Source organism: Bufo bufo, chromosome 5 (genome assembly GCF_905171765.1).
Source record: "Bufo bufo chromosome 5, aBufBuf1.1, whole genome shotgun sequence".
NCBI classification, from domain to species: Eukaryota; Metazoa; Chordata; class Amphibia; order Anura; family Bufonidae; genus Bufo; species Bufo bufo.
Window position 1 is genome coordinate 126523341 of NC_053393.1, and position 15281 is coordinate 126538621.

General features: G+C 46.3%; 1 protein-coding gene across 1 annotated transcript in view; it reads left to right on the forward strand.

The window, feature by feature from the left end:
• The first annotated feature begins 2464 nt into the window (after window positions 1-2464).
• NSMAF (neutral sphingomyelinase activation associated factor) overlaps window positions 2465-15281 on the forward strand; it is a 116539-nt gene continuing 103722 nt past the window's right edge. Inside the window, exons 1-5 of the mRNA XM_040433691.1 lie at window positions 2465-2637; window positions 11959-12048; window positions 13552-13630; window positions 13726-13784; window positions 13875-13911. Coding sequence (XP_040289625.1) covers window positions 2588-2637; window positions 11959-12048; window positions 13552-13630; window positions 13726-13784; window positions 13875-13911 — 315 coding nt within the window. The 5' untranslated portion in view covers window positions 2465-2587. The remainder of the gene's footprint in view (window positions 2638-11958; window positions 12049-13551; window positions 13631-13725; window positions 13785-13874; window positions 13912-15281) is intronic.

The following is a 15281-nucleotide window of genomic DNA, read 5'->3' on the forward strand; positions in this document are numbered from 1 at the left end:
CCGAAGTATGCCTCAGTGATACACTGTGTCAGGAAGTCAACAGGGAGGAGCATCCCCTTGTCTTCCTAAGCGCAAGCTCACCCCATCCGAAACAGGTACAGTATAGTGGAGAGAGAGTGCCTGGCTATCAAGTGGGCACTCGAGACTCTCCGCTACTATTTGTTGGGGAGAAAGTTCTGCCTGGTGACTGACCAAAGACAGGAATGCCCGTGTCACCAGATGTTTTTTGCCTCTGCAGAACTTTAAGTTCTCGGTAGAACACAGAGCAGACCGTAAACGCAGAGGCCCTGTCCCGGGAACATTGACAGGCGTGTGTCCACCCCCTTTAGGGTTGAACAAGGGGGGGGGGGGGTATGTGAAACAGTGAGGGGTTGTGTTTGGCAAAGCAGGTATTTTCCTCCCAGCGTGTGCGGATGGGCTGGTTTACAGCCAAGTGAGATCAAATACCGGACCTAGTGCTAGTCTGGGTATTGGCAGCACCTGGCTGTCCTTAAATAGGCAGCTGGGCTCAGCAGAGTCACTATTTTTGGGGATCTGAGGCTTTGTGCCGTGCTGGAGGGCTGAGAGCCACATGCTGGGGAAACAGGCCCCCTAAAGCCTGCTGTGGACTACTGGAGGCAGAACTGCAGCAAGGTGACTTGTGTTATATGAACTTTCCATTGTGTGTTAAGTAAACACCAAGACTGCAAAGTTACGTGCTGTTTTGGGCAATTACCTCAAGTGTGAATAAACACTGACGTTTTGAGTTAAGAACTTGTATTTTGCCTCTGTACTGCGCCCGCTTACCCTATCTACCAGAGCAAAACCCCACAATATATACACACTATATACTGCTGTCCTGTACATAGACAGATAGATATGAGATAGATAGATAGATAGATAGATAGATAGATAGATAGATAGATAGACAGATGTGACAGGAAGATCTTCTGCCTGTGTGAGCTAGGAGATGATCATGTGACTGTGTTTGTATGCTAGGTTAGGTTGTGCAGAGCAAGCCCTGGGGGCGGGGAAAAACTGATTATTTACGCCCACAAATATTCATGAAGCAGAGCTCAGGCATTGTTGTTAAAAGGCCCCCCAGCATGTAAACAAAGCAAGAATAACAGAACCATGCAAAGGTGTAAGTGTTGGTTTTTCTCTTACGAGATCAAGCTTAACTAATGTATATGTAAGTCGACTCCTGATCAGTTTTAGAAGTTTTTTTTTCATTACTCGGATAACCCCTTTAACTCAGTTCAATAAATAATGCAGTCTTCACATGTGGTAATCTAGAAAGACTTCGATATCAGTTTCTTACCCACATGCTGAGATGTTAGTTGCTGTATTTGTTAGTGATTTTATACATACGTGCTTTCGATCGTACGTGACAATGCACCTCTCAGACCGCTCGTCTCCGCGCATCTGTGAATATACTGGTGCCGCCACCTTCCGGCGCATGCGGATTAGAGGCTTTAGAACGCCAACTATGCGACGTGGTTATATGGATCACTTCTTGGTTTAGACACTTGTGCTCTGTGTATACTGCTGCGTTATTCTCCAAACGCGTTTCGAAACCGCCTGGGTTTCTTCTTCAGTGGACGAACAAGTAAATCAAGTAAACATTATATGTAATAACAGTTTTTGCATATAACAAAATGACACTTTGCTGGTGCCAGTGCAAACCAATACAATCTTGGCAAAAAGGCTAGCAATAGGAATGTAGGAGTGGTTGTGTCACTCTGGGTCACTACACTCAGGCCGAATGCCGTGAGCGGTCCGTGGTATTCCGGCCTGGCATCCTGCTGACATTCCTATGATCTATATGAGTGTATTACTGTAGTGCAGCGGCGGCATGAAGTGCACGGCGTCATAGCAACCAATGACGCCGTGCGCTCCTGCTGTCAGCAGGAATCCAGGCCGGTATACCACGGACCGCCCACGGCCGTGTGCATTTGGCCTTATCCTGCAAAAAATAAAAATAAAAAAATAAATCTACCACTTGGAATGCAAGGATGAAAAAAACTAAAGAAAAAAAAATGCTTGCTCACGAATATGCAGAACAGGCCTGTCACTAAAGGGTTAATGAGCATATAGCTGCATAACTAGCAACTCACAGAGTGCATATAAAATCTGAACACGTACCTGTTTTTAATTGCCCGTGGTCAAAAGGGTTAAATAAAAGTCACCTCAAACATTTTGGAAGCAGGGTGTTGTTTCTTTTTTTGTTTTTGCTTTTTGAGAGAGTAAGCCGCGGCTCCACCACAGAAAAGGGGAGCAGCACTTGCACAATGCGCCCGCTGGGTGTCGCTCACGGTACAGCCGCGCAGCTCCTCTTCCGTAAACACCGGCATCTGCTCCAGTCATCCAATCACAGGGCGAGTCTGCGATGAGGAAGTAAGGCAGGAACCAATCGTACGCTACTTGTTATTCACAAAGATGAACGCTACGTAGTCGGCACTCCGGGAACTTCCAGCCAATCAGCTGTCTCTTTTCATAGCTCGGCTCCCCAGCAAGTCAAGAGGCAGGAGCGGCTGATGAGTGACCGGGGCCGGCGTCGTCCGTAGTGACTGCAGAGCGGCTCTCAGCGCCGGGGCACAGCTCGCCTATGGCTTTCTGGAGGAGAGCAGACTCTCTGCAGCTTTCCTCTAAGGAGAGGTGAGTTGTCACATTGGTGCAGTCCTGTGTCACTGTACAGCTGGAGGCTGGTGTACGGGGAATGCCTGGTGCTGTATGCAGTGTATGCACATACCTACATCTGTACTTAGTGATAGGTCTGCTGCCATAGAAAATCACTGGGACCCCCCGCCGCATCCCCTCATACACATGGACTCATCAGGTTGTGAATGGCTAAGGCCATGTGTACATGACTGTATGGATTTTGCGTGCTGCAAACCGCTTATCCGCAAAACACGGATACCGGCCGCGTACATGCTGCTTTTTTCGTGGGTCCAATAGCAGAGCAGAAATGCCTATTCTTCTCCGCAAAATGGACAAGAATAGAACGTTTTCTATCATTTGTGGGACGGTCGCACAAATGCTGACTGTCTGTGGTGTCTGCATTTTTCCCGTAATGGGTCCGTGTCCGATCTGCAAAAAACGTGGACCACCGTTGCGGTCGTATGCTTGAGTCATTATCCGACCCCTTCTCTGAGAAGATAAGGATCCGACACAGGGGAGGACTGGCCATAGACCCTACAGGGTCATTTCCCGGTGGGCCGATGCTTAAGGGGCCACCCACATCCTTCTTATGGCTACCAGCCATGTAAATACAGATCTGATGCTCTCAGCAGTAATTAATATAGGAGCATCAAGCACTTATGCACCCCACCAACGCCCGCAGGGGCCCTCCTGAATTCAACAGTATCGCCATCCTCAGGACGATGATGCAGTTTCATACTGAGGCGGTATTTGGTTCATCTGGGGCGGTACTTGGTGCTGCACTACAGTATTGCTGGTCCCTCCTTGCCTACATCTTTTGACCCTGTCTACTTGTGTTAACCTGCCTTCTGTCAGTTTGGACCCACCTACAACATGAGGCCCCTTTAAGTTACCAGTCCGCCCCTGATGGGAGGGGTTTATGCTAGCCCCATCCATTTCCTGTCCAGGACAGCACGAATCCACCAGGACTGTCTCTGAAAGTCAGGGCCGGTCCCGCCAAATTCGGGATTGTTATGCATAACTGTGGCTCTGTCCCATAACATCAGTGGGATTCCCATGTTCAGCCTTTCAGAGCTATGGAAAAAGTGAAGGTCAGAGACAGAGGGGTCTCGTTATTTACCTAATATACGGACCTTCTCTTTGCAACCATAACTCAGTGCCTATACTAAATATTTAATCGCATGCAATTACAAAATAATTCAGATCCAGGTGCTGGTTTGAAAACTAGAATATTTTTTTGTGGGACAACCCCTTTAAGTAAGAAAGCTGAATTACCGCATCACACTGATAGGACATGTTACTGATGTCACACTGACATCACAGCATCACATTGATATCACTGACATCACACTGATAGGACATGTTAACTGATGTCACACTGACGTCACAGCATCGCATTGATATCACTGACATCACACTGATCTTACACGGAGTCACACAATGGCACTGATGGGGTCTATGGATAACGGCGCACCCTCTGTAATTCTGCAGTTTTGTAGTGCTGAGACATCCCACCGACATCAGGAGGTCTCACAACTTTAGCAAATCTGGACCATTTTTGGTTTCTTAGGGTACTTTCACACTAGCGTTATTCTTTTCCGGCATAGAGTTCTGTCCTAGGGGCTCAATACCGGAAAAGAACTGATCAGTTTTATCCTAATGCATTCTGAATGGAGAACAATCCGCTCGATATGCATCAGGATGTCTTTAGTTGAGTTCAGTCACTGTACGGTTTTTGGAGGGAGAAAATACTGCAGCATGCTGCGGTATTTTCTCCGTCCAAAATTCCGAAACACTTGCTGGAATGCGGGATCCGGCATTATTTTTCATTGAAATGCTTTAATGCCGGATCCGGCCCCAAGTGTTTCGGAAAAACGGATCTGGTGGTGCCACGATGTAGGGCCGGGGGATGCTGACTGTGTAAAAATCCTGATGGTTTACATAGTTAGGTCAGGCCCTTCTTTACTGTCTCTGAAATTGGGAAGTAAATATTCCTATGGTTATGACGATGTATATGGCGTACATGTATGTGTGTGCTTCTGTACATATATGTTGGTGGAAAGAAGAACAGATCTTGGCACAGAGAAGCAGTAAAACCTCAGGATTTCTGTTTTTTCCGGTCTTGTTTTTTAGTAAACAGAAAATAAAAGGAACATAAACCACAATGTACAGTAAAGAAAAGAAAAAAACCACATGAACATGTGAGCTGCCTACACTGTATGCACTTCCTATGTGATGAAAGTCCTCGGTCTCCTGTGCTGTACACATTGTTTTTGTGCTGTCATTGTTTTGCAGTCGGCCCAGTTTATTGCTTTTAGGTTATAATGATCTAGGCGTAATACTGTGTGTAATTATACTGCACTACAAAGTGTAGTGTATAATATCAGTCATTTTGTTCTCAGTAGAACTGAGGCGATTAATTATATTAATTTGCCCTTTTAGTGTCTGACGATTTAAAAAAAATATTTAAATCGTTATATTTACAGGCTGTGTAGTCGGTTCAGTCCCTGCTGCCTGGGCCTCTAATCGTGGGGTGGGCAGCAGAGACTGAAGAGACCCTGCACAGGGTGCGCTGGTATAGTGCTGCACCAGAGCTGAAGGATCTGTGATGTCCGTTATGTGATCAGTGGAGGAGGAGGCGCGGCTCAGCAGTGAGGCAGAGAAGTGGAGAAGGACCTGTGATGTCACAGTCATGTGATCAGTGCAGGAGGGGGCGGAGCTCAGCAGTGGAGCAGAGAAGTGGGGAAGGACCTGTGATGTCACAGTCATGTGATCAGTGGAGGAGGAGGCGCGGCTCAGCAGTGAGGCAGAGAAGTGGAGAAGGACCTGTGATGTCACAGTCATGTGATCAATGCAGGAGGTGGCAGAGCTCAGCAGTGGAGCAGAGAAGTGGAGAAGGACCTGTGATGATGTTTATATAATGTGAGGGGCAGAGCTTTATGTGGAAGAGAATAAATTGGAGAAGCAGTGGATTCATTGTGATTGCCAGGGAATTGCTTGGAGTTGTAGTTCTCTCTTCTTATAACTGCTTCCTGTAATGTCTTCTGATATCACATAATAGCATCCTGGACATGCTGGAAGTTGTAGTTCTCTCCTCTTATACCTCCTCCCTGTAGCAGACTCTTGGAGGCAGCAAGGAAAGCAGGCACCAAGGTGTATATTACATGGGCACATTCTCCATGGTGTGATATACACCTTACATGGCGCCGCATTGTTTATTCTTCTATCCCAGAATTTAAGTAATTAAACTCTATTAAAATATAACCTTTAATTCATTAAAGGGGTTGCTGGGTTCAGGGCTCACCCCCTTCACTCCTTTGGCATGTACAAGTGGAGCGTCGATGCATTTCCAGATGTTCCCCTTGCCTTGCGCTGTATCGCGCAGGGCAAAGCCTGTTTATAGTTAGCCGGTGACGTATCGGGCTTCACATCAGTGTGCTAGGCAAAGACTTCCGCCTAGCAGGGAGAGCGGTGACATCACCGGTACAAATGGGCGGTGTATACCACAGTTTTAGGGGCAGGTACTACCCAACATAAAGTAGAATGTTAATTAATAACTATTTTGCGAGGAATCACTATTTGTCTTAAAATCTGAGAAATTCTAATTTAGAAAAATATCAACTTCTAATTCATCACCAACCTGAAGTGCGAAGTGTCACAAGAAAACCATCTTAGAATGGCTTGGATCAGTAAAAGCATTCCAGACTTATTACCAGATAGTGATCTGACAGACTGGAAAAAAAGGGGCTTCGGCATTTGGTCCAAACTGGCTTTTGCTGGAAGGGATTAAAGTTAGAATCCCCGCACAAAAACAATATCAAAACTAAAATAGTTCTGAATAACCAAAGGTTTGATCAAAGGTATTTGCAGCAGTTATCACCAGGAACACAAGTGCAAAGGACTCATCTGAAGGGGCTCCGGTGTCTATATAGCATCCAGCTCGTCATTACTCACTGCTCAGCCTTAGGCCTCATGCACACAAATGTATTTTCTTTCCGTGTCTGCTCTTCCTTTTTTTTTTTTTTGCGGACCGTATACGGAACCATTCATTTCAATGGGTCCGCAAAAAAAAACGGAAGTTACTCCGTCTGAATTCCGTGACCGTATTTCCGTTCCGCAAAAGAATAGAACGTCTTATGATTGTCCACATAACGGACAAGGATAGGACTGTTCTATTAGGGGACAGTTATTCCGTTCCGCAAAATACGGAATGCACACGGACGTCATCCGTATTTCTTGCGGATCCGTTTTTTGAGGACCCCACAATACATACGGTCTTGTGCATGAGCCCTTATAAATAGTAGATTGATTGCTTTGGCTGGAGAAGTGGGGTCATAGTACCCAGTTGCATTCAGGTTTCGGGACCTAACTCCTTCTGTCCCTGGACTACCTCTGCCTACAAGCGGTGCATCCGTCCCGACAGGGTGACCCACTTCTCAGTGGCTAAGCCCTGCACATCTTTTATGTAACCCTGCATACAACACCAAACTTTTGCTGTAATGTCCAAACGCGTTTCCCCAGTGATGGATGTTCTGGTTCTTTTGGGGACCAAAAGTAAGTGGATTAGTTTGATAACCGGTAAGATTGGCAACCTCTGATGTCTGGGCATGCCCTTGCAGTGTCCAGCGCTCTCATAAATAGCCACCTCTCATCTACACCTGTCCCTAATCTTCTGCACAGTGTGCTCCAGCTTGAGACGCACGCCGCTCTTCTTTTCCTTCCACCTCGCTCCTTCCATACCCACTTCTTGTCTGGCTCATTTACTCATGCGGTCCAGTCTGCAGCGCATCTCACTTCCTGCATGTGAATATCTCATGAATACAGTGCTCAGCCAATACTATATCACAAATTACGGTCCGCAATGCACGGGCACCGACCATGGGGCCGCCACATGCGGATCACGGACCCATTCACTTGAATGGGGTCCGCGATACGCATACGATGGTCCGTACCGTAAAAAAAGTAGTGCATACACTCATTTTTTTGCGGTGCGGAGGCACGGACAGAAAACGCACTACTGAGTGCTTCTGTGGGCTTCCGATCAGTGCCTCCGTTCCGCACCGCATTTCCTGGATCGTGGACCCATTCAAGTGAATGCGGGGTGCGCACGACCCGAGCCAGTGTATTGCGGACCCATTGTATGCGGTCCGCAATACGGCCATGGCCGGGCAACGGCCGTTTGCACGAGCCCTTACTTGAAAAAGGTTGTTGATATATATCGCAGTGAAGGTAGACTCTGGATTCATGATAAAACGTCTATGTTTAATAAGATCTTAATAATCAGAATATGAGTACGTCATGGGAAGAGTAAAGTTCTTAGGGGAGCGGTCCACAAATTGGACAATTGTGCAGACTGGGTGTAAAAATATACGTATAATGTGCCAAACAAGGCGTGGTACCAGGGATGGATGTACAATCCAGACATGACACTGTTTCCACCCTATCCCCTACTTATTATTAATATGGACCATTTGTATAGACAGGCTTTCATAGGACCAAACAATAAAAAAAGCAAGCAATGGCTAAATGGAGGCCTAAATTAAATAAAGGTAATGAACAAGTAAAATGAGCAGGCACACCACCTTCTGGAGTAGGTAATGGATATGAAAACAATTTATTCAAATACAATACATATATAGACCATAAAACGGGATCATACACCTGATAAAATACAAGTGGGAAAATACACCTGGTAGAATACAAGACTGAATAAACTAAGCAATAAAATCAATCCAATAAATCGTCACATAAATCCACTGATTGAGGAGGTATAGAAAATGGCTGTTGCCTCTAGATAGAGGGTGATGAATGTTCACCAAAAAACTATCGATATTCACCAGAAGGCCATAGATGTTCACCAGAAGGCCATAGATGTTCACCAGAAGGCCATAAATATCATCAAGACTCGATATCCCATGGAAAAAAGTCCCAATGTTGGAAACACAGCAGTGTGTGTAGGAATACAGCAAAGTGTATATACGTTTAATGGTCTATATATGTATTGTATTTGAATAAATTGTTTTCATATCCATTACCTACTCCAGAAGGTGGTGTGCCTGCTCATTTGCTTGTTCATTACCTTTATTTTACTGGGTGGGTGACCCAGTGAGCAGCGAACCCACCGTTGCCCATCCATCCAGGTGTTGAGCCTCCCATCTGTGCATTTTGTTTTCTAAATTAAATAAAAGAACCAAATGCATCGGTAAATTGCTCATTTAGGCCCAATGGACTCATTGGGCCTCTTTTTTGAGGATGCGTCTATTTCTATGGACGCACTATTTCTATGACTTGAAACCACAGGCACCCAGCATCACCCTCATGGCATGCCAGAACATGCCTTGCAATGCCCATATCTCTTCTATGGGCAATTTCTAAATGTGCCGCCGATCACATGATGAACGAGCAAAACACTCGATTATTGGGTGAGCCTGTCGTTCGTGCAGGCGCACCACTTATCGTTCCTGGGCAGCAGATCGTGTGGTCTAAACAGAGATCTACTGCCCAGAAGCAATGATTCTGTATGCGGATGAAGAATCTCAATAGCGACCCCTCGTCCTCATACTGTGAAGGCGATTTACATTCAGCGGCCTCCTTCACTGAGCGAGTAGCCAACGGTCAGGAAGGAACGCTTCCTTCCCGACAATCGGCTGTTCCATCGGGCCGTCTAAACGCACCTTAGGCTGGGTTCACACGGGCGAGATTTCCGCGCAGGTGCAATGCACCCGCACTGAATCCGGACCCATTCACTTCTATGGGGCTGTGCACATGAGCAGTGATTTTCACGCATCACTTGTGCGTTGTGTGAAAATCGCAGCATGCTCTATATTGTGCGTTTATCACGCAACTCAGGCCCCATAGAAGTGAATGGGGCTGCGTGAAAATTGCAAGCAAGTGCGGATGCGGTGCGATTTTCACTCATGGTTGCGAAGATGACAGTCTATTCACTGTATTATTTTCCCTTATAACATGGTTATAAGGGAAAATAATAGCATTCTTTAATACAGAATGCTTAGTAGAAGGTCAATTGAGGGTTAAAAATAAAATAATTAACTCGCCTCCTCCTCTTGATCGCGTAGTTGCCAATCTCTTCTTACTTCTTTAATCATGAGCTGCCGGCTAAAGGACCTGTGGTGATGTCACATCACGTGGTCCATCGCCGTGGTGATGGACCATGTGATTGGACCATGTGATGATCTCAGTGACGTCAACACCGGTCCTTTGACAGGTCCTGAAGAACGAACAGGAGACCGGCAGCTACGCGATCAATTGAAGGACCTGTCACTTACCAGTAGGAGGAGCTCCCGGCCGGACGCAGACATCGCAGCTCGCAGGTAAGTATAATGGTTCTACAAATTGCTAAGTAACCATGGCAACCGGGACTGCAGTAGCGTCCTGGTTGCTATGGTTACCGATCGGAGCCCCAGCGATTAAACTGGGACTCCGATCGGTACTCTCCGCTGCCACCAATGATAGGGGGGAGATTTTAATTAGGAGGGGGAGGGAGGGGAGAAGGCCCACTGGCCACCAACGAGTTAACTACAGGGGAGGGAGGGGGGGCGGCCGCACTGGCCACCAATGAGTTAACTACAGGGGAGGGGGGGGGGGGGCGGACGCACTGGCCACCAATGAGTTAACTACAGGGGAGGGAGGGGGGGCGGCCACACTGGCCACCAATGTGTTAGCTACAGGGGGGGGGCTGCCCCTTGCTGCCTGGCAGCACCTGCCAGGCATGTACACAGTTCTTTTAGTATATTCTAACCTGAAGCGTCCCCATCACCATGGGAACGCCTCTGTGTTAGAATATACTGTCGGATTTGAGTTTCACGATGTAACTCAAATCCGACGGTATAGTCTAACATAGAGGCGTTCCCATGGTGATGGGGACGCTTCAAGTTAAAATATACCATCGGATTGGAGAAAACTCCGATCCGATGGTATATTAACTTCTGACTTTACATTGAAAGTCAATGGGGGACGGATCCGTTTGAAATTGCACCATATTGTGTCAACGTCAAACGGATCCGTCCCCATTGACTTGCATTGTAATTCAGGACGGATCCGTTTGGCTCCGCACGGCCAGGCGGACACCAAAACAACTTTTTTTTCATGTCCGTGGATCCTCCAAAAATCAAGGAAGACCCACGGACGGAAAAACGGAACCCCGTTTTGAGGACCGCCAAAAAATACGGTCGTGTGCATGAGGCCTAACCATGTTATAAGGGAAAATAATTACATCTACACAACCTTGAACCCAAACCTGAACTTCAGTGAAGATGTTCGGGTCTGGCTACCACATTCAGTTTTTTATCACGCGCGTGCAAAACGCATTGCACCCGCACGATAAAAACTGAACAACGGAATGCAATCGCAGTCAAAACTGGCTGCAATTGGGTACCTACTCGCGCGGGTTTGCCGCAATGCACCCGGGACGCATCCTAAGTCAAACGTGACGCCCGTGTGAACCCAGCCTTAGTGTTTGAAAAAGGTCACACAACGCATATTGATTGCCTGAAAATAAAACAAAAATAAAAAGATGCACTGATTTCACCTGAGCGTAAGGAGTGCTGAAGATACTTTTTATTCTACATTGTGGGATGGAAACAATACCTGACAGTACCCGAACCTTCAACTTGAGTGGCAGGCATCATATTGTGATTAAAAAATAGACAGCACGGTGGCTCAGTGGTTAGCACGGGTGCCTTTCAGCACTGGAGTTTGTATGTTCTCCCTGTGTTTGTGTGGGTTTCCTCCAGGTACTCCGGTGTCCTCCATCACTCCAAAGACATACTGATAGGGACCTTAGATTGTGAGCCCCATTGGGGACAGCCCGCTGCTAATGTCTATAAAGTGCTGCGGAATATAGTAGTGCTATACAAGTGCATAAAATAAAATAAAAAAAATACAGGAGTTGGAGTCAGAGCTTTGGCTTACAGACTCCACAGCGCTGCTTACTGGTTGTGTTCTCATTGTTAGGCCTTATGCACACATCCGTATGTATTTTGCGGTCCTCAAACCGTGGCTGCACAGAATACGGATATCGGCTGTGTGCGTGCCACAACTTCTTTGTAGAAATGCCTATTCTTGTCCTCAAAACAGACAAGAATAGGACATTCTGAGTCATTTGTGGAATGACCGCATTTTTGGTGGCCCCATAGAAATGAACGGGTCCACGTGCGGTCCACAAAAACTGCTGATCAGACGCAGACCAAAAATATGGTCGTATGCATGCAGCCTTACGTGTAAGTAAAAGAAGAGTAATAGATTATACAGGCCACATTGTACTATGTGTATTTGTAAAATTTACCTTTCTTTTCGTAGGTTTTCTTTGTTACTTTTGGACTTGGAGGAATACTTTTTTGAACAGCATATAGCACATCACATATCCAAAGCAGGCGATGCTACAGAGAGGTGAGAGCAGCCAAAACCTCAGCTGCAGAGGTTCTGTAATAGTAAAACATATATTTGGTTGTCTTAGTGATGATGCTGCTGCTAGAGAGCAGGTTTTGACTTTTCAGGGTGTAGAATATTGGAAGTACATAGTCTCATAACACCACTGGGTGACGCAGTGAAGAGGTTTTGGGGTTTTCTGGATTCAGAACATTGGTATAGAATAGACCAGTGATGGCGAACCTATGGCACGGGTGCCAGAGGCGGCACTCAGAGCCCTCTCTGTGGGCACCCACACTGTGAAAAAAGTCTATGGTGTACAATATGCCTTAGACTTTTCCTGTTATTCACCAGCGCAGGGCGCACTATGAACAGCGCAGGCAGGGCACTGAATGTAGGCAGGCTTTAATAGCTAAATGATAAAGTACAGGGAATGTATACTATATTGAACTATAGTATTCAGGTTAAATTGCCGTGTTGGCACTTTACGATAAATAAGTGGGTTTTGGGTTGCAGTTTGGGCACTCGGCCTCTAAAAGGTTCGACATCACTGGAATAGACGGTTAATATCAGATGGGTGAAGGGGCTGACTCTTCGCACCCCCGCTGTTCAGGTGCTTACCTGCACGCCATCTACCTATGGTGTAGGGTACTGTGAAAGATTTTATCTGAGGATAGACCATCAATATTCTGAATCTGGAAAACCCCCTTTAACTTTTTTTTTTTGCGTATCTGGTGTTTTGCACCCAGGTAATTTATTACTGAGGTATGTGGGTCTGATTGGTCTCCTTTAGGGTCCATTCACACATCCGTATGTGTTTTGCGGATCCACTGTGCATGTGCAGCCTCCCTCCATTCATTCCTATGGGTGGGCTGAAAATAGCCAAGCCATTTCCGTCCACCCCGTAGCTGCACTGCAGCGGTGGCTGTAACCCCTGGAAACAAGCGGTATATAATGTGATGGAAAAATTATTTAAGCCAGTAAAGGAAGCAATATAGATAATCGCAATACATTAGTAAGTGTAAGTATTAAAGGGGTTGTCCTGCCATTTATATTGATGACCTGTCATCAATATCTAATCAGCGGGGTCCGACACCCAGCACCCCTGCCAATCGGCTGTCTGAAGAGGAGGCGGCACTCCTGTGGATCGGTGGTGTAGTGTAACTACAAATACTCCCTTCATTCAAGTGAATGGAGCGAGTACTTGTCATTACACTGCACCGCCGTAACTTCAGAGATGTACACAAGTGTAATGAACGGGAAGCAGTGTTCGCATGGAGCTCTGTCTCCTTTTCAAAAAGTTAATGGGCGGGGGTGTCGGGTGTTGGACCCCCGCCGATCAGATATTGATAACCTATCCTGAGGATAGGTCATCAATATAAATGGCAGGTCAAACCCTTTAACTTTGTCTATGTGATAAATGCCATTTGCTGAAGTGAGACAACCTCTTTAACTAAGAAATAAGTGCTTTAAGCTGTGAACATGTTACTGACATATGCCCATACATTATTTTTTTTTACTTAGAAGCACAAGTGGATCCCTGAAGATATGCTCAAAGTCCATTATATTTGAACCTGATACAATTGAAGAACCCATACTGAAGGTAAGCATTTCTACGGTGCCTCCCGATCAATGTAATGTCCTAACGTCAATGAAATTGTAACGTGACATTAGACCGTTTTTCACTGGTTGTTACAGATTGCACTGCGGGATTGTTCAAGGATTGAAGTGGAAGATGATGACGATCTCTTCAGGACGTATGGACTTTAGCATCTGCTTTCACTTATATACTACCTGTTATTCTGTCTGTAGATGTGACATCTTTATCTCTTTCTCACCCTTTTTAGCAACAGGCACAAGCGATTTTCTGTTGCATGCAGCCAGGTAAGAATTATGTACTTACAAGAAGTATTTTAGTCATAACCCCCACCACGTCATGAAATAAATAGTGTATCCAGTGCGGACTGGGATCTTAAAGTGGCCTAAGAAAAAAGACAAAGCTGGCCCCATGTTGTAGGCAGGTCCAAACTGACAGAAGGCAGGGCCAATATAAGTAAACAGGGCAGCGATGCTGTAGTGCAGCATAAAATACTGCCCCAGCAGAACCACATATACATACAAATACAGTATACAGTGCAACACAAAATACTGCTGTCCCTGCTGCAGCATTCAACTCTCTCACACTCCTGAGGATGGCGATACAGCTGCATGCGGGAGGGCACTTTCTTCTGCCAGCGAATGCTGAGAGCACCAGATCACTATGTACCCAACCAGCGACCGTGAGGAGGGCTTGGGTGGCCCCTGGACATCGGCCCACTGACAAATTTCCCTGTAGGGTCATTGGCCAGTCCGTCTCTGCAGTGTATCCTTCACTGGCCACTGCTGTATTGCCACTGTAAGTGTGTTGCCAAAAGTACAGTATTTTTATTACTATAAGACGCAAATTTGTGCGTCTTATGGGGCGAATATTAATAAGCGCTTCCATTATGGAAGCCGTCATTAGTTCAGGAGGACCGGGAAGCAGTAAATGCAGCTGTACTTACCGCTTCCTGGTCTTCCTCGGCCGCTTTCTGTTCTGTGACTACGCACAGTGTGAGGATGTTGGCGCTGTGTGGTGTCAGGTCACAGCACGTCAAGAAGAGCAGGAGCTGGGTCTCAGGAGCACGGCATCCAGAGCAGGAGAGGAAAGTTGGTTTATTAATTATTTTTTTCTCTCTGATCTGAGGTCTCATTAATATGGGGGTCATGAACATGGAGGTCTGAATAGGGGTCTTATTAACATTAAGGCCCCTTTCACACGGGCGAGTATTCCGCGCGGATGCGATGCGTGAGTTGAACGCATTGCACCCGCACTGAATCCTGACCCATTCATTTCTATGGGGCTGTGTACACAAGCGGTGATGTTCACGCAACGCAGTCCCCATAGAAGTAAATGGGGTTGCGTGAAAATCGCAAGCATCCGCAAGCAAGTGCGGATGCGGTGCGATTTTCACGCACGGTTGCTAGGAGACTATCGGGATGGGGACCCGATCATTATTATTTCCCCTTATAACATGTAAAATAGGGCTGGAGGGGTTAAAAAAAATAAAATAAAATTTAACTCACCTTAATCCACTTGTTCGCGCAGCCGGCATCTCTTCTGTCTTTAACTGTGAGCAATAGGACCTTTGACGTCCCTGCGTCCATCACATGGTCCATCACATGATCCATCACCATGGTGATGGATCATGTGATGAGCGTAGTGACGTCATCAA